The following is a 27,921-nucleotide window of genomic DNA, read 5'->3' on the forward strand; positions in this document are numbered from 1 at the left end:
AACATGATGGAGCAGAAAAGAAAAACGCAGAAGCAAAGATCTAACATTTAAGCACACAATTTTGCTGAATACTTTGGCTACATGTATACATGTACCATGTGACATGAACACAAAATGACTTGCCACTGATCAGTCTTACATGATGTCTAAACTACAAATTTGTATTGTTGTATGATACTTAAGTAAATCATACTGTGCTAAACACGCAATGCACGCAATGCCTTCATGATACGACTACATGACTTTGTTTTATAAAATTATCAATTTGCACATGATCTGCCTGAATCAACATTTACAACAACCCCGATGATGAATTCATTGAGATGATATTTTGATTCGTAGAATCGATGCACTGTGACAGAGTGCAAAGAGCTCTTGACCTTAATAATCTCTATGGTGTATGGGTGTACTGGCTGATATTTTTACACATGAGTCATCCTCATATCAATGACAATGTATTGTCAACATGCATGAGACGTGTGGACATGGTGTCCTGTTGATACCAGTCCTAGGTATTCCTATGGTATGTGTATTTATTTCTTGAATGTGCACTTCACTCTACATTCATTATGTAGAGTGAAGTGCACATTTTTGAATGTTTTCAAAGGTCAGAGACTGGTACGGTTGGTACTTAGCCGACTCTGAACTTGTTATTGCCAACGTTTATCATTTTGCATAGTATGCATGAACATTATGCCATGGAGGAATCTCAGATGTGTGATCATGTCAAATTGTACATTTTCAAATCAAGTAAATAACTTGACAAACTCTCCTTGTCAGGTTGTGTAATGTTGACACGTATAGTACCAAATGAACAATTCAATGGACCCTTCCCAGGAAAAATGCTAATCACATTCACGTTTGCGTACAGACCCTGTTGGTTGGCAAACACCATAGAGTTGTGCACTAAGCAAACGCGCAATCGCGTCTGCGTCCTGCGTCACGCATCCATCCATTAGCCGTGTACAAAACAGCGCGATGTTCTCTCATTTTGCCAACCAAAAGGTTAGTGCGCACTCATTTTGCCAACCAAAAGGTTAGTGCACGCGCTATGTGCAATTTACATATCATGGGAAGGGTCTATTGTATTTGATGAGTAATTAATTAATTTATATTTACAAACATGTGTACCATGTGTCAATGTACAATGTGTCTGTATTTAAGTCTTGTCACTGTCAAAAAATGCCCCCATACTGGGACGCAATACACACACTCACATACACAAAAACCACACCTGGGTGACCTGGCACATTTGTGTATTTTGCTGTAAAATACAAACATCATTGCCTACCCACTAATGAATGGCAGTACCACCTGATTTCATTGATTGGTCTGTCTGTGCAGTGAATGATTTCCTTCATACATTCATTCATACATACTGTGAAATTCAGATCTCTTCTCAAAACTTAAAAACTTATGTCATGGTTTTCAAGGGTAATTTTGTTGTGTGTGTCTTTCTTTCGTTTTGTTTTTGGTTTTTACCATGCAGATGGTTTTACACTATTGCTCATTACAAGTCTTTATTATTATTATTTATCATTTGCTATAAAGCAAAAGCTCAATCACAATGAATTTCAGAGGCAAAATTACAGCACAAAACCATTCCCGAATGATGCGATTAAGAACTATAATCTGCACCCAAGCTATTGTTACTATAATCACCAGTTTCCTTTGTTCTATTTCACTATTTCAAATACTTCCTGAATCATCAGATTAAAATGCATTGTTTGGATGACTACAAAACTGTGTATTCATTGTTCTGGGTGCACCTCTATCCAGTGGCTCATTTATCAATGGTGGTAAATGCATCATGTATGAACACTCCTGTTTGTGAATCATAACCTTCATGCTCTTAGTAATGAATATCTAACCCTTTATGTGATGTGGTATGGGGAAGGACACACAGTCACATGAATGGTACATCACGACATCACCACATGCACTGTACGTGAATGCTGTCCGTGTAGGGGAATGCTTACGTACATGTATATAACATGTACTCAAATGGTGTACACTTGAATTTACATTAGTATGTAACTGGTCCTCAGTCTAAAAAAAACGATGAAACACATGTACATAAATGATGTTACATTTACATGTACCTGTAGGTAACAAGGTCATTGTTTTCATGAAAAGTTCTATTTGTACGTATACGTACATTATGTAGTACACTCGCCACACACAAGCATAATGGTTTTTTTAGTCTAAATAAGTTTGATTTCTTATTTCATTATTTTTCATACAAACTGGTATAAATCCATCAGACCATAGAACAAGTGGTCCTTGCTCTACATTTTCAACACGTTCATTGGCATTGTTGAACAATCCAATGCCCAAAACCAGACAGGTAATTCAAAAGTCATGACCTTTGACCCTCTTTATAAGTGAAAAATAAATAATGAGCTTGGCAAACAAATTAGTCATGTGTTCCCCAATCTAATAATGTACTGAGTGCACGGAACCTTCTGGCCCTGTGATAAAGGTCTGAGCGGAGAGTCCGTTATCACTTGGCCATGACCCGGTTTTAAATGGAAATTTTTAAGACTTACAAACTACATGGAGGCCTTTTATTCCCATTTATGCCCTTTTTGTTGAAAAGCGCAAATCATGTTGAAAAGTCTGTAAAACATTTTAAAGGATTTTTTTCTGATTCAGTGAATGTTCGGAGCAAAAAGACCTGATTGCTCACTGGCAGAGAAGTTTGTTTGCGCTCTGACTACACGTGTACATAACAAACCACAATCGTAACAATACCAATTTAAAAGTTTAAAATAAAGTGGTGTCCCACTATATTTTTGTACAAATGATGACCAGTTACAGCTGTTCACTAAATATACAACTCAATAGAGAAATCATTCATGGCGACAACACCACAAAGTTTCTGAATTTAAAGTTTCAAAATTACTCTGTCATAACCTCAAAAGAACCACAACGACTCCAACCGAAGATAAACAGAAAGCAAACAAGCATCCATCCATGAGCCAGTTTGAGAGGATGTAATGCTATGACACAATACATACACTTTGTGCAGGTTTGGGTAAATTCCTCTGTTTACACCCATAACAACCACTGCACTCCTATGTCCACCACAGATCTAAAAGGCTAATTAATTTGGAATTTTGCCCATTTCAAAAGTACGCTTACTCATCTAGCACGCTTGCATGCATCGACATCCTCTGCAACAATATTCTCTGCAGAAAAACAACTTGTTTGTTTAAAATGGCAAGAGTGACTATTTAAAAGTTTTGCTTTACATGCAAATGTTCTATCAACCAATCACACAAGTAAACATGGCTGGAAATTATATATTGTAGGAGTCAAACCAATACACCATGACTTGGCAAAATGTTTCTAAACCCTTATGGTGTTATGACCATGCTTTCAGTCCACCGGACTCAACTAAAAAGTTCCAGCCATTTAGACATGATTCCTCGTCAAGTAATACACATAAAGGGCACTGATGAGAAATTTGTAAATTTCTACGGTCAGGGCATTTCAAGGGCACAAAGGCAATGACCAGGGGGCGTGGAGGCAATCGACTTTTTTGCCTCCATGCCCCCTCGTCATTGCCTTGACCCCTTGAAATGCCCCAGTGACAGTATAATTTTACAATTTTCTCATCGGGTGCCCTTTAACAAGGAGGAAATGCCTTGGTGCCCTTGCCCTTTCAAAAACATAGCATGCAGGCCTGTACTGAGAATCCACTGACAATGACCTGGTGACCATTCGTCGCTGGATAGTAATAACATTTCATTGAGTTGAGGCAGGGGGAGTGTGTAAACAACAACTACTCACCTTTCAAAGCAGCGGTCTACATTGTCTGACATGAGAAGCAGCATGCAGAGTTGTTCTAGAGCAATTAGCTGCATGTCTCGTTCCTCCCCCTGGCCCATCTGGAGCCATTCCAATAGCGTCTCTGGATCTACGTCAGCCATCTTCAGAGTCACAACCTGATTTCAAACAAAGAATACAATTTTGTTAACAACATTTTTTAAAGGCAAAGTATATAGGTTTGAAGAACCATTCGCACACCAACATTTGATATTAGTTAAATGGTAATTATACACAAGTACATGTACGTACACTTACTTCAGCCAGTGCAGTGGTACATGTACATGTTGGCCTATCAATCTACATGTAAACCTTTTTCTAACAAAATTTGCACACAAAAAACCTACCTTGCTCAATTCTTCACCCTCAAATCCCCTAAAACAGTAAGATAACTTTCCAGATGGCACCACCACTTTTTCACTAATTTTAATAAAAAGGGATCATTGAAAGTAGTGGCGCGATACAAAAACTTTTCCAAACGGTTACTTTTAAGCCCGGTTCAAACTTCCTGTGTATACTTCGTGCAAAGCGAATTTCACTGCTTCACAAAGGGAACTAGGGAGTGCCTACCGATTTTTGCTCCACCAAAATTCGCTTTGCATTTCACATGCGCAGGAAATATGAACCTGGTTTCCACTCTGATAAACTCATTGAAGTAAACGTTATGTATTGAAGTTTGCTTTGGAATTTGTTTATAAAACTTACACTCATTACAGGATCTAATTTTAAAAGACGTGGTCCTACAATACAAATTAAAATGTTGGGAAAGATGCAAATTCTTTTCACTCATGTTCTGCCAAAAAAGAAATGAAACTTTGTTTGTAATTTCAGAAAATTATTGGGTTTTTGGATGGAAGAACTTGAAGGAAGGGAAAACAATTGATTAATTCTTGGACGGTTTGTCACGCTCTGGTCATAGATAGGCCTACTCATAATTACTGAAATTGAATTTGTAAAAACGATAATTAACAAATTAATGAGGAATTGCTGGTAGTCAACAATAGTTATGCAACCCCCCCCCCCCCCCCAACAACCATCATGGCGAATTATGTAGAAAGACACAACAAACAAATTGAGTCAACCCAACAAAAAAGGAGAAGAAAAACCCCTTCAAAAAATGTATATTATCCGGACAAGATACACAAAGGAAAGCAATAAAATAAACACGAGGAAGTTCCTGACATGAGACAAAGAACTTGTTTCCAAATCACCTTGTGAAGTTTGCACCGAAGACTTTGTTGTTCATTCAGTCATGCAGCACAACAAACAACGTGGATGAACGGACGAACGCCAAGCCAAGCTGAGCAGACGAGAACGTACGGTCCAAAACTTCAGAATTTCCGGCGAAGAATTTCCAGTCAAAATGTTGCCTCTGTGACCATAAGACTCCAATATTCACCAGAAAACTGGCGATAGAAGCAAACTTATATCATAGGAATGTTTAATTCTTACTCTTTGGGTCGGGTAAGAACAACCATTTACCAGCAAAAATTTGTCTCAGATTTCCGCGAGTTCGTTGTTATGTTGTCTGCACATTTCGTACACGACGGACGTATGGATAATTTTTTGCATTTAATTATTAGACTTGTGCACGTCGCTCGGTTTGACAGAGGAGTTGGAATTCAAGCCACACTAAAGGGCGCCCTCAAACGAAATAAGTAAGACAACTTTGGGATTATAATAATGTTTTTGTCTCATATTAATCGATCCTTCAAAATGTATTTTCCAATGACATTATAGAATGATTTACTCACATTTTTTTTCTGATAGAACTTTTGAATGTAAGAAGAAAAAAAAGATTTGTTTTAGATGACTCACTTATTGCTAAGTTCAACTTCTTATGTGGCACTTCTTTTAGATTTTTAAGAATGTCACAAGCTTTCGTTTGATGTGTTTGCACAAAGATTGTCAATGATAAGTCGTGTTTAATTGAAAACTGAAGTCCTCCACCCATGTAAAATTGGACAAAGTGTAATTTGTGTGTGTTTATGTAAACTTCTTTATACTTATTTTGTTAAAAAAAACTCTATAAACCGTTCGAGTTGGCTTGCAAACCAACTGGAAAACTAACTTTCCAGTGGGAAAAAAAACATAACTTTAACACAATCTGCCATGACGGGAAACTATAACTACATTTTGAAGAAACACTGACTGTATGGCCCTACATCTCAAACCAAAAGGGAAATAGTATAGTAAAAGTTTGTATGAAGCTTTGCATGGTGTTGGAAAGAAGAAGTAGTTATAGATAGATGTTACTTGGTGTGGGGATAAAGAATATTAACTGGTTTTCCAATTGTGTATGGTTGTGTATAATCCCATTGACTGGTGTATGGTTGTGTCAGTTCCCATTGACTTGTGTATGGTTGTGTAGTTTCCCATTGACTTGTGTATGGTTGTGTCAATTGTCGTAACAAGGTTTCCGTAGGTGAACCTGCGGAATGATCATTAACGAGGAACGAACAAAGGACCCGCGCCAGGTCCACAGCGCGGGGACCCCGCCCGACACGGCCGCTCCCTGTACATGTCCACGCCGGTCCCGAAACGAAGGAAAACACACAACAAAATTATTCTGGCAAAAATGTTGTGTTGACGGAGGAGGGCGGAGGGATCGGGTGGAACGTGCGGTCTGGCGGAGGCCCCTCCAGTGACGTCTCCGGATGTGTTTCGCCGGACTTGTGTATGGTTGTGTAGTTTCCCATTGACTTGTGTATGGTTGTGTAGTTTCCCATTGACTTGTGTATGGTTGTGTAGTTTCCCATTGACTTGTATATGGTTGTGTAGTTTCCCATTGACTTGTGTATGGTTGTGTAGTTTCCCATTGACTTGTGTATGGTTGTGTAGTTTCCCATTGACTTGTGTATGGTTGTGTAGTTTCCCATTGACTTGTGTATGTTTGTGTAGTTTCCCTTTGACTTGTGTATGGTTGTGTAGTTTCCCATTGACTTGTGTATGGTTGTGTAGTTTCCCATTGACCTGTGTATGGTTGTGTAGTTTCCCATTGACTTGTATATGGTTGTGTAGTTTCCCATTGACTTGTATATGGTTGTGTAGTTTCCCATTGACTTGTGTATGGTTGTGTAGTTTCCCATTGACTTGTGTATGGTTGTGTAGTTTCCCATTGACTTGTGTATGGTTGTGTAGTTTCCCGTTGACTTGTGTATGGTTGTGTAGTTTCCCTTTGACTTGTGTATGGTTGTGTAGTTTCCCATTGACTTGTGTATGGTTGTGTAGTTTCCCATTGACCTGTGTATGGTTGTGTAGTTTCCCATTGACTTGTGTATGGTTGTGTAGTTTCCCATTGACTTGTGTATGGTTGTGTAGTTTCCCATTGACTTGTGTATGGTTGTGTAGTTTCCAATTGACTTGTGTATGGTTGTGTAGTTTCCCATTGACTTGTGTATGGTTGTGTAGTTTCCCATTGACTTGTGTATGGTTGTGTAGTTTCCCATTGACTTGTGTATGGTTGTGTAGTTTCCCATTGACTTGTGTATGGTTGTGTAGTTTCCCATTGACTTGTGTATGGTTGTGTAGTTTCCCATTGACTTGTGTATGGTTGTGTAGTTTCCCATTGACTTGTGTATGGTTGTGTAGTTTCCCATTGACTTGTGTATGGTTGTGTAGTTTCCCATTGACTTGTGTATGGTTGTGTAGTTTACCATTCACTTGTATATGGTTGTGTAGTTTCCCATTGACTTGTATATGGTTGTGTAGTTTCCCATTGACTTGTGTATGGTTGTGTAGTTTCCCATTGACTTGTGTATGGTTGTGTAGTTTCCCATTGACTTGTGTATGGTTGTGTAGTTTCCCATTGACTTGTGTATGTTTGTGTAGTTTCCCTTTGACTTGTGTATGGTTGTGTAGTTTCCCATTGACTTGTGTATGGTTGTGTAGTTTCCCATTGACCTGTGTATGGTTGTGTAGTTTCCCATTGACTTGTATATGGTTGTGTAGTTTCCCATTGACTTGTATATGGTTGTGTAGTTTCCCATTGACTTGTGTATGGTTGTGTAGTTTCCCATTGACTTGTGTATGGTTGTGTAGTTTCCCATTGACTTGTGTATGGTTGTGTAGTTTCCCATTGACTTGTGTATGGTTGTGTAGTTTCCCTTTGACTTGTGTATGGTTGTGTAGTTTCCCATTGACTTGTGTATGGTTGTGTAGTTTCCCATTGACCTGTGTATGGTTGTGTAGTTTCCCATTGACTTGTGTATGGTTGTGTAGTTTCCCATTGACTTGTGTATGGTTGTGTAGTTTCCCATTGACTTGTGTATGGTTGTGTAGTTTCCAATTGACTTGTGTATGGTTGTGTAGTTTCCCATTGACTTGTGTATGGTTGTGTAGTTTCCCATTGACTTGTGTATGGTTGTGTAGTTTCCCATTGACTTGTGTATGGTTGTGTAGTTTCCCATTGACTTGTGTATGGTTGTGTAGTTTCCCATTGACTTGTGTATGGTTGTGTAGTTTCCCATTGACTTGTGTATGGTTGTGTAGTTTCCCATTGACTTGTGTATGGTTGTGTAGTTTCCCATTGACTTGTGTATGGTTGTGTAGTTTCCCATTGACTTGTGTATGGTTGTGTAGTTTCCCATTGACTTGTGTATGGTTGTGTAGTTTCCCATTGACTTGTGTATGGTTGTGTAGTTTCCCATTGACTTGTGTATGGTTGTGTAGTTTCCCATTGACGTGTGTATGGTTGTGTAGTTTCCTATTGACTTGTGTATGGTTGTGTAGTTTCCTATTGACTTGTGTATGGTTGTGTAGTTTCCCCTCTGACTTGTGTATGGTTGTGTAGTTTCCAATTGACTTTTTTAGTTTGGAAGGAAATAATCTGACACGATCCTACCTCAACATTAATCATCAACATATTCTGTGTACCTCATGTTAGTTTTAATTATTATGAAGAGGTTTTTGATGCATTTTGGAACACTTTTTTATCCACAATTAAATTTCTGATTTTTTTGTATAAAAAAAATAAATAAAATATTGAAAAAAAGCATAGCTGGCCTCTGGACTTGGCATCTCTGTTTTACCCATCCGATGTGTGTTAGCACTGTGCACCCAGTACTCACTAGAGTTCTGTGAGTATCATAGGCATATTGCTGGGTATGGATTCGAACCCACGACTTTTGCAATTCTGGAGGCACTGCTCTAGAATTGCACAAAGGTCGTGGGTTTGAATCCCTTCCCAGTAATATGCCTACCTTTCCTTTGTACTCAATTTGAATGACGTAGGGGTTTATGCTCATTGCTCAACCCTTACACAAGACCTGCCAAGAAACCAGCTCCTGTTGGTGCTCATCACTTGAATCATCTTCAAGCTGATGCTCATTGTCCACAAAGCTCTAAATGGCAAGGCTCCCCACTATATTTCTGAACTGCTTCAAGTTTACACTCCATCAAGGAATCTTCGATCAAGTTCCATCCTTCTCCTCATTGAACCCAAGTCTCGACACTCATGGGGTGACAGGTCTTTTTCTTCAGCCGCGCCACGCATCTGGAACTCTCTACCACTTAATCTTCGATCTTGTGTTTGTACCGCAAAATTCAAGTCTCTTCTCAAAACTTATCTTATGTCACAGGTTTTCAATGACTAATTTTGTTGTGTCTGGTTTTCTTTGTGTTGTGTTTTGTTTTTGTTTTGTTTGTGGTTTTACTGCGCCTTGAACACCCAGCAGGGTGGATATTGCGCATTACAAGTCTTATTGTCATTATTATTATCACTAATGAGTGTCTGGAAAAATGCACAGATCGAGTATTATTTTTAACAAAGGGGAAACTTTACACGGAGAACAGAGTTGTGTACAATATCTACTCTGTGGTTATTACTCAACCCAGAGCAAGGACACCATGCCCACTCAACCCTAAACCAGACCCACCTAGAAACCAGCCCCGTGCCCCCCCCCCCCCCCCCAATTAGTCTCTGGGTCAATGAACAGGGTCTCTGATCATCAAGGGAGGACGATTCTAACAAAAGAGAAACTTTACAGAAGAGCCTTGGTCTATGAACAGATAGCACTGCGTAGCTGTTTATCGCCGGGATTTAATGTAATTATTCATGAGACTGCTGTCAACACAAACTCCCGTCCCCTTGTTACGCAAATACAAGGCAAAGATAGGCCAACCAAATCTGCCATTCACACAGCCGTGACAAAACCACAAAGATCCACTAAAGGCAAGAGAGCAAACAAAATCTCAAGCTGGATGATCCCCATGCATTATTGTAGCTACCAACAAACATGATAGCAACTAAATAAACGTCACACCACGCATGTAAACGACCATTCCAGGAGGATGACAAAGTTCATACCGTGCAGCGATTGTAACAGAATGCATTCAGAACTTATTGATTGTTGATACACAGTTCATCGATTGGCGACTACTTACTTAGAAGGCGAATAATAAAGCATTATCCGGCTCATTCAAAGTCGAAAGTCGACTCATCGAATATCTGTGGTGAGGTATTTAATGGGTATTTACAGAGGAAAGGCATAACAACACCGCGTGAAACCAGGGGAACATCTACATACACCAAAAGGAACACAAATTACACCAAAGGGACATCAGTGACACAAGAGGAACATCAGTGACACCAGGAATATCAGTGACACAAGAGGAACATTAGTGACACAAGAGGAACATTGGTGACACCAGTGTAGTATCAGTGGCACAAGAGGAACTTCAGTGACACGCTAGGAGCATCGTGACACCATCAATATCAGCCGCGACACAAAAATGAATTACCAATGACACTAAAGGGTGACACAGGCGGTACATCAGTTACGCCAGAGGAACATCAGTGACACCAGCGGAATATCAATGACACAAGAGAGAAAAGGGAACTGAACTTTCAGGATTGCCGAAAAAGGTCTTCTAAAAGTACACATTCCGTTTCGGACGCATTAGGAAAAGTCGATTTGAACCGGTTTAGAGAAACTCCTACGAAACCGGACTACATTGTATTCGGTGACCACCAGAGCTCAGGATGGCTGACACCGGGGAAAACGGCACCGAAGCACCGGAGGGTGGGGACCAAACACGCACACAGAAAACCTCGGAGTTTGTTCTTTTACTACGAGACAAGGAAGCGTTGAAAACTGCATTAGATGAGAAAGAAAAGGCCCTCAATAGTGCCATGAGTACATCTTTCGAACTTTACCAGAAAATTGACAAATTGGAGACGGAGGTATAACAATTTATTATTGTTTTATATTGATACAATCACGGACGCCGGTAGTAAAATCTAATAACATAAATCCTCTTCAAAATGTCGAAAAGCCCACTAATGATAAAATCACATTGTATAAGTTTTTTTTTTTTTTTTTATGGAGGCGTTTTTTTTATGGAGCCGTTATGTTATTAGACGTACGTGCAGTCAATGTAAATAAATAGGGACTAGTTTTTTGCGTACAAACCCATAGCAACACAGAACCTGTCACCGTTATACAAATATTACTATCGCAGTGGTCATCTGATATGTATTTACATTTGATAACTAATCAATGGAAATACGATTTTGCTGTAATTTCTGCATATAAAAATAATGAACAGTTTCTCATCGAATGATTTCATCAGCACTTTTGCATAGCAGATTTTGTGCACACAGAATGCTAATTGAGTAGCAAAAATAAATGGTGATTTTGTGTAAAGGCCTTTTGAAAATCGTCAAGTTTCTTGTTCAAACCACGATTGAGTCAAATACAACTGACTGACTGAGAATGCACAACAAACTCACACCGTTGTAGAAACTTGTATTGCATTTAAAAACTTCCCAAAAGATATACCTTTATGAATACAACTGCAAACAAATGTCTTTGTTTCATGAACTTCAATTCAAGATTAATTCAAGAAATTCTGTCTCAAACCTATTGCACGCCCCCCCCCCTCCAAAAATGACGCGTATTGAAATTAATGTAATGCGATGCAATGCTTCAAACGTGTTTTTGATCTTGTGTTTTTGTAAAGGAGAAAAACACATAAAACATTTGTATGCGTTTATTGTTGATTTTAACATTCATGTAAGTTTAAATAAAAATCAACTTGCATGCATATTAACACAGTTTTAAATGCTTATAAGTTATAGTATATAATTATCATTTTAATTATGTGCTTTCTTTATTAATTACATTTTCAGCTGAAAGCGTTGAAGGGGAAGGGTTCCAAGTCAGAAACCAAAGATAAGATACAAGCTCCATCTGCTAGCCCAGCAGCAGGCAACACGCCAGTCTCAACACCTAAGGTAAAAGAACAAAATGGCTGGTTCGAAATGAATAATCTATTGTTATCACTTCATCATTGTCTTTCAAGTAATACATAAGTGGTCAGGGGTGGATTTCACAAAGAGATAAGACGAGTAACTCATCCTAACCATGGAGCAATAATATACAGAATATTTGCTCCATATCCAAACTTAGGATTACCCTTAGGTTTTGAATAGCTCCTTGGACTAGTCCAAAGTTTAGTACTATCTTTTGTGAAATCGACCCCGGGTGGATTTCACAAAGAGTTATGACTATAAAGTCTTATCTCGAGTAAGGACGAATTAATCGTACTACTAAAAGACTAGCATTAAGTTTTAATATCTCTCAGGACTATAGTCCTAAAGTACTAGTCCTAACTCTTCATGAAATCGACACACGGGTACGAAATGTTAGAAGTGACCTGACACCAAAACCTGTGCAGTTCTAAATGTCTTACAGCTATTTTGTCCTATCTTTACTTGGTAAACAGAACGGCCGCAAAGTTCGTCCCAAGACAGCCAAGCATGCCAACCCAAGACAGAAGCCGAGGAAGGGTCTCAAACCTCCCGTGGAAATTAAGGTCGAAGTGGCAAAGGAAGCGGAAAAGAAAGATACGTACAAGTACTATGAGGTATGAGCGCCCTCTATAGGAATATTATTATAACGTGAAGAAGAGTGGTGAATATGTTTACGTAAACGTAGACTTGACTAAGTCCCAAATTTAATGAGAGTCATTTTGTTTTCAGTCACATCGCCTAACGTCAGAAAACATTTGCACAGCCGGCCTCCAAAACCTTAACCCTGTCGGCCTTACACTTGGGAATACACCATACACCAAGTGATAATAGAATATTGGTCAATGACAAGTGACCAAACATATCCAGTGCCTTTAAGGTAGTGGACATTTGGGGGGGGGGGGGGTGGATACCCTCTACCCTCTGCCCTCTGTTAATACAGATTTTAACTGACTATTCCTTGGTGTGAATGAAATTCATAGGAGATCGCCCAGACCTATCCCGAACTGAAGCTGTCTGTCCTGCTTGTCGCTGAAAAGAAGTTTATAGAAGCTGACTCCAATAAAGATGGGGTAAGTTAACACATAAAATGAACTGTAATTATTGCCGACGGTAAACTTGATTGTCCAAAGCACAAAGTGCACTTTTAGTTATAAAGAGGAATGTGAAGTGACTGTGTGGCGAGTTGAGGTAAGCGAGTTAGGAACTTGGGGTAAAAGAGTGTTGATGAACTTGAAGTAAAATAGCGAGAAACATGACTCGATGTAATAATGAATGAGGAATTTCCGGTAAACGAGTGAGAAACTTGCGGTAAATTGGTAAATGTTCTGATAGTCTTCAGGGAATTCTCATTTTTAAAACAAATATATTGTCATTGAGTTGATGGTCCAAATCCCACTTTAATTATTTTTTCATTTTTAAATAAATATTTTCTATAAATAGACAATTGATGCAGATGAGCTTGACCGAATCTTGGAGAGTAGCAGTTTACTGTTCACCAAGCAGCAGGTTAGAGATATCGTCAAACAAATAGACGCTGATGGATCCAGTGACTTGGACTTCATGGAGTGTCTTGCGGTATGTAAAATATAACATGATTTTGGGGGGTTGAACAAAGTTGGAAATGGGTGGCCCATGCATTTCGGCTGGAATTGTAGCCCTAATGCAACATGGCAGATATGTGGTAGACGGTTTCCAAAAAATGGTCCAAAGATTGTACACACTCTTCCCCTCTTGTACGTAAGCTCTGTAACCCCGACCCCTGAAAGTCTTCGCCCTCGAACAAACTGGTCCTGGAGAGAAATATATTACATTACTATTTATTATGGCTTTAGACGCTTGTTTTTGTGCTTTTTTATGATTTTTTGCTTTAAACTATGTGGGGAATCAAAGTCTTGTTTGTTTCTTTTATTACAGGTGATCGACCGGCTACATCGAAACAAGAAATCCAACCTTCCTACAACCCTGGAACAGAATAAAAGCACAATTTGTTCAATTCAGTAAAACATGCATGCAGGTCCAAGAGATGGTATTGACTCATTCTGCAATCAGAAACATAAAAACGATCATGGGTATGTTGGGTACGACCGCAAAACCGGGGCGTAACCAGCCGTTTCCATTTGGGGGGGGGGGGGGCAGGCAGAGTAAAAGACTGTTGGCATTTAACTTTTTGCATGTGAGTGCCTGGCCAGCAGGACCAGTTAGCTTTTCAATTCACTGGCCCGTCCGTTATGGATGGTATCCAGCACTGAGCTACTAGTCACAGCTGGACCACTAGAGATAATTTTGACTAGTCCCGATCAGCCAGGTGCTTTGAGCTGGCATAACTGTTACGGGAGAACAATGCATTCGGGGTGTTTGTTTGTTTGTTTGTTTGTTTGTTTGTTTGTTTGTTTGTTTGTTTTTGAGGGGTGCTATTTAATGAAGGCCTACCGAACCATTTGTTTATTTTCTTGAAGGGGGAGGATTCTAAACCCCACTCACGTTTACAGTACTGTAGTTTTGTATATATATAGGTCAGTTTTTGTGTATAAATTATGTCCGAGTATCAGTAATGTTACCATAACTGTGGCGATCAAATTAATTAGTAATAGTATGTATGGCGAAAGTGGCGTACGTATGTCCCTTGTATTTAAAGGCACTTGACTCTATTGGTAACAATCAATGGAAAGCAACACATTGTGAGAAACGGCTCCCTCGGAAGTATCTAGTTTTCTTGCAACTTTGATGAGCAAGTGAGCCCAAATTTTCACAGGTTTGTTATTTGATGCGTATTAAAGAGATACACCAAGTGAGAATTACCCAAGGTGCCCAGCGCCTTTGAACGTACACGTCTTGTAGATACGGGTTGTGATACAACAACATATAATACAATACAGGTAATGAATGCCAATATCACACTTTCGATAAAAAAAACAAGAGAAGTTTAATTTATCAGATACAAAATGGCTGTAACTAAGGCACTGCTAGCCTACATGTATATGAAACGGTTAATATCCATTGATTGGAAGATGCCAATAATATCTAAACTGTGACCTGAGCTGCTTGTTTATTACCGTGTAACAATAAATACAGCAATAATAATTACATATAAAAACAGTAGCATAATAGTGTTGATATAAACTATGCGATTTAGATCTTACTAACAGAATTTCTGGTGTTGTGTTCTTTGTTTTCACCGAATCCAAAGTTTTTGTCTGATGCCTACAGTATTTAAATATAGAAAAGTCATTATACATCATTGGTCTTTAGTCTACGTAGTGACCTACCTGTTTATTTAAAGCATACATTGTTTTCTGTTGAAAAAAAGTAAACACAAGTTTTATAGGCCTACAGAAAGTGTGACGACCCTATTTAAAATACGTATGGAAAACAATCGTCAAAGAGCAAAGTCCAGCCCTAGATTCGGCCCTATACGAGTACAGTGAATGTACATGTACGTGTACATGTGTACCCGTTTGCACATGACGCCATAAGACCCAAACAGTGCCCTCACTCACTCACTGAGATCAATGAAGACCTAGCCTTAGCACCTGACGTCACACTTCGAGGCTAGTGAATAACGCCAGAGAGTGGCCTCAAGCCTAGGTCAATCCCAGCTACTATGCAGACGACCTAAAGTGCAGCAGCTAAACGTCAACTCAGACCAATCAAAACACAGATATACGTTAGAAAGCTTACGTCATTGACAACAAAAGGTATCCAGTGCCTTTAACATACAGTAATTTAGCCATACTTCTTATGAGTGGTGGACTACAATTTCGAAAAGAAAGTGTTCATGATATCTTTGCAACAATCCGATCCTATACACTTAAAGCGAATATGTGCGACTACGATTACAGAGGCAAGGGGAATACATATATTTTCTTGGCGAAGATTACTTGCGCTAGATCTTATGCTCAATATGGTCCAATTCTCGTGACATCTGAGCTAAGGCACAGCAGGGACAGAAGCTAACTTTCAGACAGTCATCACAGATGGAACCCTGTAGACAGGAAAAAGGAGAAAAGCAACATCAGAAGGCAACATTTCACTGCGAGAGTAGCCTTGCTCAAGGCAGTCGAATTATTCACTCCGAAAAAAGACCGCCGGTGTTTACATGTATACAAAACCCCCACCCGTATGCACTGTTCGTATAACCACACCGCACGACACGATGCCCCAGTACACTATCCGCATGCGTCGGCCCTCCGCATGCGGGTTAGTGGTACGAGTGCGGATGACTTGTGCACAGTAGTCGTACGGTGTGCGTTTAGCGATGTGAGGGTGTACATGTACATGTTCCTTTATACTTTCTTCATAGACTTACAAACGCAATATTCTTTGATATGGTATGGTGCCTTAATCATAATAAAAGTGAAATAACCACTTATGGAATGAGAGATGAATCAAAATAGTCCTCATCGGGATGTGAACCGCAAGACTTACGTAGATGTTTTCCTGTGTTCGAAGCTTTGTCCGCATGGCAGTCTCACCGCCGGGTACCAGGATTGGTATACAACAGGCTTCCCTCATTCTAGTAGCCAGGTAACAGTCAAAACACGGCAGACAAAAGAAGGCAAACAAACCTTTAAAAAATATCAAAACAAATCTGACGTCAATATTATAAACTGTCCAGAAATTTCAGCACGATTTCCTTCGACAGTTATGTCCATACTTCCATGAAAAATATCAACAATTGAATGTAACTGTATGGAGTAAAACAAAACTAACATTAAGTTGTAGTAGTAAGCAGGATAGTTGTAATAAATAGAGTAAGCGGCTGTTTTGATAAACAAAAGCTCGTAAATAAAAACAGCCATACAGACAAAGAAACAAAACAAACAAACAGACAGACGTGCAATACAATAGGACAGACGAACATAATGTACTTTTGCTGCACGTTGGTGTAAACAAATTATACATAAATAATATGATAAAACTCAGAATGTTATAATTAGTAGTAGCAATATTATGCCTACATTTATTATTGAGGAGAATACAAATAATGTCAACTGCTTGGAAACTTAAGAAACCTTCCAAAGGACACTTTAAATTCATAAGTGCAATGGGTTCTTTTACGTGCGTTACACAACACGCTTGACCAATGGCCTTACGTCCCATCCGAAGGACGAAGGAATGGTTACGTGTCTTGCTTAAGGACACAGGTGTCACGACATGCACATCATTTTACAGTATACTCACATGACTTTGGATCTGTCATACAGTCACACAGATCTGTAGACCAGCCGTGTTCTGTATTGGGCCCCTGCAATAAAAATAGTATAACATACTCCATTATTCTTTATTTGTTGTGCTTTTTGTATTGTCAATCTTTGGGAAATATACGTATAATTGTAAGGGTCAAAACGCCCAGTGTAAACTAGCTAGGGATCAAACTTGAGCGCTAGCAAGATTAGCATGCACCTCATTCCATGCCTAAATCGCGAGTGCCGAGTATTTGAGATAAGGTCTCATAATTATAGGTGGAGCCCTTGTCTTGTGTATCTCAACATTGGTAATTGTCACAGACCAGTCTGCTCACTTGATGTATCTCAACATATGCATAAAATAACAAACCTGTTCAAATTTTAGCTCGATCGGTCGTCGGAGTTGCTAGGATAACTATGAAAGGAAAAAAACACCCTTGTCACACGAAGTTGTGTGCTTTCAGATGCTTGATTTCGAGACCTCAAGTTCTAAGCTTGAGGTCTTGAAATCAAATTCGTGGAAATGACTTCTTTCTCCAAAACTAGGTCACTTCAGAGGGAGCTGTTTCTCACAAAGTTTTATACCATCAACCTCTCCCCATTACTTGATACAAAGTAAGGTTTTTATGCTAATAATTATTTTGAGTAATTACTAATATTGTCCACTGCCTTTAACTGTGTTTGTTGTATGTTCATGTATGTACAATATATTGTTGTCCTTTTGTTAATTAACAAACCAAAATATCCATTCCTTTCTGGATAATGTATGAAATAAGTCAATACAAAATAATTACATAGATACAAAAAAACTCTTACCCGGATGACGACAGATCGGCTCTGTCCCTCTCGTGGCTGCTCACTTATTACCGTCGTCCTTGTTGTGGAAGTAGTCTCCATCGTAACGTAGTTCTAAAAATGAACTTTAGATAAAACAAGCAAAAAATTCACTACTTGTTGTGCTTTAAAAGACACTGGTAACTATTGGTAATTGTCAGAGACCAGTCTTCTCACTTGGTGTATCTCAACATATGCATAAAATAAAAAACCTAGGAAAATTTGAGCTCAATTGGTTGTCGAAGTTGCGAGATAATAATGAAAGAAAAAACACCCTTGTCACGCGAAGTTGTGTGCTTTGCTGATGGTTGATTTCGAGACCTCAAATTCTAAATCTGAGGTCTCGAAATCAAATTCGTGGAAAATTACTTCTTTCTCGAAAACTACATTACTTCAGAGGGAGCCGTTTCTCACAATGTCTTATACCATCAACAGCTCCCCATCACTCGTTACCAAGTAAGGTTTTGTGCTAATAATTATTTTGAGTTATTACCGATAGTGTCCACTGCCTTTAACAGAATACGATATTGATTTTTTTAAGGCCACCCCCTTTTTACTTTTCACATTACACATCATTCCAATTGAAGCTTTCATTCCAACTGACCGCACAGATTAGCCATAACGGTTTACTTTTTCGCGTGAATGCTTGCACTTTTCCGAAAATAATATAATATAAAGGGGAAAAGCGAAATCATACGTGTAGCCCTGTGCAAACAGACCATGAGGTGAGAATAACGTGACCACAAACACATGTTGATTAATATACATTATGGTTATCATAGAGATTTATTTTCGAGGACAAACACAACAAACAGTAGGACCAGAATGCACTCGGAAGTGTTCACAAAGCTTTAGGTTTAGTATTATAAAAAAATTCGTTCCTTGTACATGGAGAATCATGTTTTGGAACCTTAAATGCTTTAAAAACGTATTCATGGGGCGTTGGGTAAGTTGGAGGAAACCAACTGAAGTGTTTGCTACAGGACCACTTTGGTAGAGCAGAAGCCATTCTTTCAAACAAAGTTTTACGATCCATACAAAAAAATAAAACGAAAAATATGGGAACACTGAAATGTAAAGGGCTGTAAATTGCCTCATCCGAATGGGCGGCTCACAGCTACGTCTACGGCAGTAGCCAAGGGTGCTGCTAAAGGACGTCGTATACTTTCAAACTAGACGCGGACATCTAGCCGTATCAAAAGCTATAGCCACCATTGGACATTGGACATGAGGATCCGAATTGGCAGTACAGATACGGCTACGACTGTTGCTAAGGGTGTTGCTATAGGACGGCCTATACCTCGACGCTTGATGACGCAGAAATCTAGCCATAGCCGAAGCTGTAGCCACCATTTTGGACACGAAGATTGTTGACACCCCTGATAGGAAAAGCTGGCGTGTTGGTGTAAAATGTAATTACCCCAAAAGAGCGTTGTGGTGTCCTGAAGGTCAGTCTACGTGTGAGACTCATTCATAGACTTGACCCAAGTCCTAACCCCGTCAGTGTCCTTTTATTTTCAGTCCCATTGGCTATAGCGTAAACAAAAACTGCGCGACCTGGACGACATTATGCATTGTGTTTGCTAGTTGGCACGATATGCTTAGGGACATCTCGCACGAGAACAGGGCTTGAAACAAGTCTAGGCTCATTCGAAGTCAACCACGATTGAGTATTAAAAAACATGCTGATTACGTTTGGTCATTACTCAAAAAGCAATCGAGAGCTGTTGACGAAAGCGATGTAGTGATGTGGTTTATAGAGAGAGGTAAATTGTCACTACACTATTTGAATCTGAAAGACTTTGGGCCTGAAGAAAGCTAAAAAAATGTTCCCAAAGTTCCGTGAACAAACCGTCAACGTCAATGTTATTGTCGCATGACATTGAGCCCAATTGACACACAAAAAACGTGACACAAACACACCCAAGTATATTCCTGTAATTTTGTTTTCCCACAGGAATCGGAAAGTACTTAGTACACAGTGCTTATACACATATCTGTTATAAGTGTAAAAACAAAATGAATATCCTTTATCCTCGATGCAAATTTAACATCTACTATAACTAATAAATGTAGTACTCGACCTTGCATGGTTTATTCGTTACCTTCACTTCATGGTCCTACATCAATAAACTCATGAAAGGTAAATGTGGTTTAGCCCCTATAAAAGTACAAGGACAACACATAGGGTTGAAAGGCCAAGGGTGCGGGTATGGTGTACACGACAACTTCATTTTAAAGAAGGCCTACCGTATACAGAGCAATGCACAAACAAACCTGTGTGCTCAAAATGAGGCGCATGACGCCTTTAAGTTGTACCCACAACTGAAGAGGTTTTTTTTAAGAAAGAGGGTCCATTTGTTTTTGAACACGTAGTGCTCATGTATAGGCAACACTATAAAGAAATACAAACACGTCCCATGAGAAAAGTTTACCCAGGGGAATAATTGTTCGACCATGATTTAACACCTATACTGAACCTTGGGGGCAATGACAAACGAAGAGAAAATAATTCACACGCAATCTTAAAGAGGAGTATAGTCGTAATTGGCATCTCAACTTACACCGATAGCAAGATCAAGACATTGTTTTACAAATGGCCATGGTGCTACCAAAATATTCGTTTGAGTACATTTGTAACATCGCAGTTGGTTGCCTCCAAGCTGCCTATAGGCCTTTCTTGATGTTGTTGGTAAAACATACTAGTAAATACTAACTAGTAACTCGTCTTAACTTAGGATGGGTTCAATGCGTCCTAACGTCTTCAGATACGGAACTGAACTCGTCCTAAGTCCATAAGATTAGTCCTAAGCATGGGGTGACAAAAATAGAGAAGAGTTTGGCGCAATCGACGGTTGTCACAAACCTCCATGTTGTGCTCGTTTTACCTCCATGCACTTTGACAGTGGTCTAAACTATACGTACACAATGTACGTACATGATTGTACACTATACTGGTGTGCGTTCATATGAACCAAACAAACAAACGTCCAACACTTTCACTTTTAAGATGATTTGACAACGATCACACACAATTGAAACATACACTATCGATCTGCATATTGATCCCTCTGTGTTAGAGACAATTGACAATACAAGCAATAAAGCTATATTTACCGATACTCGAACTCCTATCCTTCGATACTCAATCCTCGTAACCTATACCGGTTGTTGTAATGGCACGCCCATGTAAAGTAGCTATGCTTCTGGCTGTCAAACCATTAGCGCGAGGACCAGTTGAGCCATAGTACCGTACATTGTTAGCTCAGTCCTATGGTGCGGCATACCATAGGACAGTTCATATGGTGATGTTGTTGCGAGAAGCAGTGAACCCTATACCGAAGACATTAATATGGTAATGAGGTACCCTGCGTGCTGCTATGGGGTGCCTTCTCAGCCTTGCAGTACATTTTTAAGTATATAAGTATATCTACAGTACATGTACGTTCATCTACACGCCATGCCATTCCCTTCAAATGCTAGCCAATTCTCGGCAGGGAAATGCTTGCCAATTCTCGGCAGGGAAATGCTAGCCAATTCTCGGCCGGGAAATGCTTGCCAATTCTCAGCCGGGAAATGCGAGCCAATTCTCGGCCGGGAAATGCGAGCCAATTGTCGGCCGGGAAAATAAACCCAAGAAAATGCAAGCACAGTTTTTGTTGAAATTTTTACGCCGTCAGTTGTTTTTTACTTCACTGGAAATCTCCCAAGTAGGGGTGAACTATTTGTATCTGAGGTACAATGGATATTTCGCCAGTCGGGGGGGGGGGGTGGCTAGTTTTTGAGAGCCTAGTTTTCTCAAGAGTTTCCCAGTCCTTCGTCCGGTAGGCTGTATGTGCGGGGGTTGGGGTGGGTGTTTTGGGGTTGGGTTGGGGTAAAAGTTGAGGTATGGGTTGGGGTTGGGATGTGGGTGGTTGGGGTGGGGTGGGGTGAGGTGGGCCTGGGTGGGTCGGGGTATGGGTTGTGGTGTGGTGGGACTGGGTGGATTGGGGTTTGGGCTGGGCGTGGTGTGGTGGGGCTGGGGTGGGCTTGGGGTTGTGGTGGTGGGTTGGTTTGGGGTGGGGTGTGGTGGGGCTGGGTGGGTCGTCGGGGTTGGGGCAGGGTGGGGTGTGGTGGATAGGGTTTGGGGTGTGGTGGATAGGGTTTGGGGTGTGGTGGGTTGGTTTGGGGTGAGGTGTGGTGGGGCTGGGTGGGTCGTCGGGAGTGGGGCAGGGTGGGGGTGTGGTGGATTGGGGTTGGGGTTGTTGAGTGTCCAACAAGTGGCATTGATACTCCCCTCCCTCAATTCCCTGGATCGCCCCTTGATGGTCAACGCTTAAAAATTCCACATTAAGGAAATAGATGTTGATAATAAAACCATACCATTAAAACACTTTCACAAGTTAGTTTTGATTGCCTTTTTTTAATCCCAAAACGTGGATTAAAACAAAAAAAACTTTACAATTATTTGGCTTCTTGTCCTTTCGGGGATAAATTTTATTGACTCTTTTCCTGAACAAAAAGTACCTGGCACCAAATGCACTAGACACTATTGGTAATTTCTCAAAAATAATCGCGCAATTTCACGGGTTTGTTATTTGATGCATATGTTGGGTTACACCAAGTGAGAATACTGGTCTTTAATAATTACCAAAGGTGTTCAGTGCATTTAATGTATAGCGAATAATATGGTACCGTGTAAAATAAGAGTCTATTGTGAACTTCCATCTCAATGGCTCATCAATGCAATGCATTTATTAATAATAATTGAAAAACAAATATGTTGGCCTCAACATTAGCTAAGTAAAGACCTCGTAACCTTTGTTTGTACACAAAGAGTGACCTTAAACATGCCAAGGCCTTTTTGGCAGGCATGGTACTACATTGGGTCGTATATTGTTGTGTCAGTGTGTCCACAAAAATTCGCGTTATATTATGCATGGATTTTAAACGGACTGTCCCATACACTGCAGTTTCATTCATATATCAACAGTAAATACCATATACTGTATATATGTTGCTCAGGGGTGTTATATGGATAACACACGTTGAGGCAGCGATCGAGTCGCAGTTGTAACCGCCAATTCGGACATGTCCTTAAAAACACTGAACACTATTGTTAATTGTCCAAGACTAGCCTTCACAGTTGGTGTATCTCAACATTTGCATAAACGCTCAAATCTGTGAAAATTTGAGCTTAATTGGTCGTCAAAGTTGCGAGATAATAATGAAAGAAAAACACCCTTGTCACACGAAGTTGTGTGCTTTCAGATGCTTGATTTCGAGACCTCAAATTCTAAATCTGAGGTCTCGAAATCAAATTCGTGGAAAGTTACTTCTTTCTCGAAGACTACATTACTTCAGAGGGAGCTGTTTCTCACAATGTTTTATACTATCAACCTCTCCCCATTACTCAATACCAAGAAAGGTTTTGGGCTTATAATTATTTTGAGTGATTACCAATAGTGTCCACTGCCTTTAAAGTCACCCAGATCATTACGGTTTCATAGTATGTCATTTTCATGTTCAAATTGAAATCGATTAAGTATGACGCATTCTTGATCTCGCATAAAATATAATAAGAAAAACAAGCACTAGAAAGACCACTCGACATACCTCCCCAAAACCACACTTAGTTCAGCATTGTCCTTGCTCTATGGTTACAGGTAGTCTCCCTTCTAAACGCAGCAAAAGTTTAAGTACCGCTAAATTAGCACTAAGTCACAAGCCTTCTTAAAACACATTTTCAACGCCGAAACGAAGACTAGTTGGAAGTGTTTGCAAACATATAACCTAAAATAAGCACTTACATTTATTGTACTCTACACGTTAAAGCATTTAACAATTAATAGTTATAATTATACTAGTTTTTGCAAATTGTATATTTTGTTCAGCTAAAGTTAAGCGAGTATTGCGGCAAGAAAGGTCTGTAATTATAAGAGGCATACATTGGATATAACATTCGATTAGTCACACGAGAGGTACATTTTTTTGAAAAACTTTAACCATGCTACAATTTAGCAAAGGACGCTTGCTAATTTGCTCTCGTGTGAAGGCGACTGGTGGACACTGTCTTTAGATCCTGTGGTCGACGTGGTCCAACTCGCGAGACATCTGGGCTAGAGTGCAACACGGGCAGAAGAAGCAGGTCAAGCAATCATTGCAGATGGAGCCCTGTGTGATTTTGATGGAATAAGACAAAATCAATCAGTGAAGATTTGACAATGTTCATTCAGATTTCACTGAAAGTATGCCTAAATGACGTGCTATTTGAAAAAAGGAACCGATTATAAGATGTGTCATTGAAAAAGTGACTGGTTAACAAGTGTGATTTTTGAAAAAGATACCAACCAGATAAACAAGTGGTGTTTCAAAAAGGAACGGTTCAAATATATGTTGTTTGTTTGCAAAAGTAACTGGCTAAAAAATGCGTTGCTTGAAAAGGTAACCAGAAACAAAGTGTTGTTTGAAAAAGTAACCGGTTAAAACAAGTACTGTTAAAACAAGTTTTGTTTGCAAACAGGCCGATTTTAAATGTGTTCGCAAACATAGTTGGTGGTTTCCAAGGAAACCACTTCAAACTGTCAAACAAATCTGAGTGTCCTGAACAAAATAACACTGACCAAAATGACCGAACACCGCCCCCATGGGGTCACAAGAAGGCAAAAGGCTCTTGTCCAACTCAACTGTTGTCGATGGGAGGACAGGACGGTCTTTACATAAAACACAATTATGTACATCACAATTGCCACTGTCCACGTTGCTTTTCAGTGGGGAATTTTTTGTTCTTCTAAATCGATTTATTAGGAAAATTTTTGAGGATGGCCGGTAATTGGGTGGGATCTTACTTTAATATTTTCCGAGGTGCGAAGCTTGGCGCGCATGGCAACCTCAGCACCGGGGAAGCAGGTTATCAAGAAGCTCTCATTGAGTCGCTTGGCCAGCATGCAATCAAAACACCATGTGCACAGGAATGACATCAAACCTAAAGATAAACATGTTAACAGGGTTCAATTTCATCGAGTTGCTTAACTTTGCATAAGCACGAAAATAGCATTCTTATTGATACACAAGTCAATGCCAAAAAATGGATGCCATATACATTTCTTGTGACTGGTATTTAGCTGCTGTTTACAATAGCATAACAATTGAGGTGAGTCTTGGCAGGTAATCTGATTTTACTTAGAGGTTTTGTTTAGTTTAAGCAAATTTTGTGCTTAAGCAGCCTTGTGAAATTGGGTCCTGTATTAAAGCTTGTAGGCACAACAAACTTGCTAAGCACAGAAAAATATTGCCTAACAGAACAGGTATCCAGCTAGAATTACACTAATTGGTTCCCCAGTCAATGTTTGCTTAAATATGTTCGCCAAGCGAAAAGTAAAAGTTTGTGCACTTTGAAAACTTCTTCGCTATGAACGAAAATATCATCTAAATAAAAGAACTATAACATTTCGCAAAAGATTATGAATTTTACAAACTTACATGATTTCTTATCTTTGGTGCATTCAAATAGTCCAGATGACCAATCATGCTCATGCTGAGGGCCCTGTGTGGAAATCACAACAAATATTGACATTTTATCTCTTTTATGTAACATTAATCATTTCAAAGTTTAAATGCACTAGGGTCGATTTCACAAAGAGTTAGGACTAGTCCTAACTTAGGATTAGTCCTAGTATATACAAATTGCATGGATAGTCCTAAGTTAGGACGAGTCCTAACTCTTTGTGAAATCCACCCCAGGACACTGTTTGTAATCCCTCAAAATAATTGTTATTTTAACAACTTACTTGGTACCTAGCAATGGAGAGCCGTATAAAACCTTGTGAGAAACGGCTCCTTCCGAAGTAACGTAATTTTTGAGAAAGAAGTAATTTCTCACTGAATTTCAGGGCATATGAAAGCACACAACTTGTGCGACAGGGGTGCTTTTTCTTCCATTATTCTCTCGCAACTTCAACAAACAATTGAATCCAAATTTGTACAGGTTTGTTATTTGATGCATATTTTGAGATACACCAAGTGAGAATACTGGTCGTGAACAATTACCAAAGGTGTCTGGTGCTTTTAATCATTTCAAAGTTTAACTGGAACAACTTGTCGTCAGTTCTTTGGTATGGAAGACTCTAATGCAACAAATCAGAAGTCATTCATAAACGAATCTATTTTACTGCCTGCCCTAGTTTTTTATATCTTAATGTGTACCCATTTTTTTTCTGTTTTACAATCCAGATGTATATATTTATATAATTAATGTTTTTAAGAGCTTTATCCTTTTCGTATAAAAATTATTTGCAATTTTGTATTTCTTCTGTGAATTGCCAAATAAACAATATTATATATATGTGGGTCCAGACACCCAGACACACCTCTGGCCCTTTTCGATTTCACGGCTTTGGCTTTGGATTCGGCTTCAGGCTCCGTCCTCTCGTCTAAAGCCCTGCGCACGTACGCAAAGCACTTGCAAAATTGTCAAAACAATTGTCTGAGCCGAAACTGGAGCCGAAGCCGTGGTTTCAAAAGGGACACACCCCTCTACGGCTAACACTATATGGCCCTTTTCGAAACCACAGCTTCGGCTTTGGATCGGCTCAGGCTAGCTTGGCCCCGTGTTTCGACACTACGAGTGCTGTGCGTATGCGCTCATGGCTTCAGACGAGAGGACGGAGCCTGCAGCCGAATCCAAAGCCGAAGCCGTGGTTTCGAAAAGGGTTTCCGAAGGCCATTATTCTTACGCGGATTATGACGGTACGGCTCTCTCCTACGCTAGGCTGGTCCTTGATGATGGTAGTCTCAGTGACTGTGGTTGTGGTCTGCTGCTGCATGGTGTCCTATACAAACATCATACAATACAGAATACAATATAATAATAAAATCGAAGTCTCATAACATAGCACACATAGCCTATACCAACAAGGTACTATCAAGGCGCTTAATATACAAGTATATACGTTTTTACAGAAAGATAAGTTATTGAAGTTATGAATTCTGAGACCCAATTATGTAGCACCTTTGGGTGTTTCGGCTTGCAACCAGAAGTTTGTTTCGCCATTCATTTTAAGAGTTATTATCAAATATACATCAATCCTAACATTTTTATAATGATCTTTGCTAGATTAATTATGCCTACTTTAGAACAATAATAATCGGTTTTATATCATAGCGCTTTATACAACCGAAGGGCGTCTCAAAGCTTGGGAGGGTATAAACAAAATGAAGAAGCGTGTAATGTGATTGCCAAGCGTTTCCCACGTAGACGCCACTTTTGTCAATTTATTTACAAAGTCTTGTCCAAGACCAAACATATCTGCACAAAAAAACTTCAGTTTCTTTGGATAAATCATCACAAAAACATGAACATGGCATGAATCCAAAACATATCTTGATATGAAAACACACAATTGACATTCTCTGTACCTACCAAGTTGTTGAGGGGAGCTTCCGAATAACAGATAAAACAGCTTTCTGTCGACGGAATAAGCAACAAGTCCAAATGTTCACCAAGTATATGACACACCCACACCAAGCTCTATGCCAAAAACCAATGGGTTGGTTTTTTTTAAGCCAGTAGTGCCAGCATTCAGAAAGAATTCTTTTATTTAAAATTTGAAGTCCATGAACATGAAGCTATTTATATGGTAATGCCAACCGACTTCTATTGTTGCCACAATGGCCCTTTTGGTCTGTTGAATTGTATGTCGAGGGTACTATTTTTTTTTTACCAAGGGTTTACGTAAACAACTAGAAAAAGTATTATTGCAGTCTGAGGAACACCTACGCAAAGAGTGTGTTTATTCACTAGAAGGTTTCTACAATAAGGCCAAATAAAAAGAAATA

General features: G+C 39.5%; 4 protein-coding genes across 6 annotated transcripts in view; 1 reads left to right on the plus strand and 3 right to left on the minus strand.

The window, feature by feature from the left end:
• The window catches only part of LOC139942413 (E3 ubiquitin-protein ligase HECTD1-like), a 52,952-nt gene extending 47,585 nt beyond the window's left edge, over positions 1-5,367 (minus strand). For all 3 annotated transcript variants that reach the window (XM_071939248.1, XM_071939247.1, XM_071939246.1), the window contains exons 1-2: positions 5,043-5,367; positions 3,796-3,950 (exon numbers count right to left, since the gene is read on the minus strand). In XM_071939248.1, coding sequence (XP_071795349.1) covers positions 3,796-3,935 — 140 coding nt within the window. In that variant the 5' untranslated portion in view covers positions 3,936-3,950; positions 5,043-5,367. The remainder of the gene's footprint in view (positions 1-3,795; positions 3,951-5,042) is intronic.
• Positions 5,368-9,976: 4,609 nt separating this feature from the next.
• Positions 9,977-14,871, plus strand: LOC139942470 (uncharacterized). Its single transcript, XM_071939263.1, has 6 exons — positions 9,977-11,014; positions 11,963-12,067; positions 12,559-12,699; positions 13,066-13,155; positions 13,526-13,660; positions 14,000-14,871. Exons 1-6 carry the CDS (start codon positions 10,814-10,816, stop codon positions 14,084-14,086), a joined length of 759 nt encoding a protein of 252 aa, XP_071795364.1. The 5' UTR covers positions 9,977-10,813; the 3' UTR covers positions 14,087-14,871.
• Positions 14,872-14,991: 120 nt separating this feature from the next.
• Positions 14,992-21,399, minus strand: LOC139942474 (placenta-specific gene 8 protein-like). The gene is made up of 5 exons (XM_071939278.1): positions 21,223-21,399; positions 18,088-18,191; positions 17,267-17,330; positions 16,511-16,650; positions 14,992-16,067 (listed from the first exon to the last, which is right to left on the minus strand). The coding sequence occupies exons 2-5, from the start codon at positions 18,166-18,168 to the stop codon at positions 15,969-15,971; spliced, it is 384 nt and encodes a 127-aa protein (XP_071795379.1). The 5' UTR covers positions 18,169-18,191; positions 21,223-21,399; the 3' UTR covers positions 14,992-15,968.
• A 1,109-nt stretch (positions 21,400-22,508) lies between these two features.
• On the minus strand, positions 22,509-27,697 carry LOC139939516 (placenta-specific gene 8 protein-like). Its single transcript, XM_071935487.1, has 5 exons — positions 27,506-27,697; positions 26,820-26,915; positions 25,567-25,630; positions 24,933-25,069; positions 22,509-24,258 (listed from the first exon to the last, which is right to left on the minus strand). Exons 2-5 carry the CDS (start codon positions 26,907-26,909, stop codon positions 24,160-24,162), a joined length of 390 nt encoding a protein of 129 aa, XP_071791588.1. The 5' UTR covers positions 26,910-26,915; positions 27,506-27,697; the 3' UTR covers positions 22,509-24,159.
• Between the last annotated feature and the right edge of the window lie 224 nt (positions 27,698-27,921).

The sequence above is a fragment of the Asterias amurensis genome, chromosome 1 (genome assembly GCF_032118995.1).
Source record: "Asterias amurensis chromosome 1, ASM3211899v1".
Lineage (NCBI taxonomy): Eukaryota > Metazoa > Echinodermata > Asteroidea > Forcipulatida > Asteriidae > Asterias > Asterias amurensis.

Excerpts from the sequence above, each read along its gene's own strand:
- LOC139942470 (XM_071939263.1), top strand. The coding sequence starts at position 10,814 with ATGGCTGACACCGGGGAAAACGGCACCGAAGCACCGGAGGGTGGGGAC. Across the intron at positions 13,156-13,525 it reads CTGACTCCAATAAAGATGGG|ACAATTGATGCAGATGAGCT; the intron begins GTAAGTTAACAC and ends TTCTATAAATAG. Across the intron at positions 13,661-13,999 it reads ACTTCATGGAGTGTCTTGCG|GTGATCGACCGGCTACATCG; the intron begins GTATGTAAAATA and ends CTTTTATTACAG.
- LOC139942474 (XM_071939278.1), bottom strand. The coding sequence starts at position 18,168 with ATGGAGACTACTTCCACAACAAGGACGACGGTAATAAGTGAGCAGCCA. Across the intron at positions 17,331-18,087 it reads GCCGATCTGTCGTCATCCGG|GGGCCCAATACAGAACACGG; the intron begins GTAAGAGTTTTT and ends TTTTTATTGCAG. Across the intron at positions 16,651-17,266 it reads TATGACAGATCCAAAGTCAT|GTTTGTTTGCCTTCTTTTGT; the intron begins GTGAGTATACTG and ends TATTTTTTAAAG.
- LOC139939516 (XM_071935487.1), bottom strand. The coding sequence starts at position 26,909 with ATGCAGCAGCAGACCACAACCACAGTCACTGAGACTACCATCATCAAG. Across the intron at positions 25,631-26,819 it reads GCCGTACCGTCATAATCCGC|GGCCCTCAGCATGAGCATGA; the intron begins GTAAGAATAATG and ends ATTTCCACACAG. Across the intron at positions 25,070-25,566 it reads CACCAAAGATAAGAAATCAT|GTTTGATGTCATTCCTGTGC; the intron begins GTAAGTTTGTAA and ends GTTTATCTTTAG.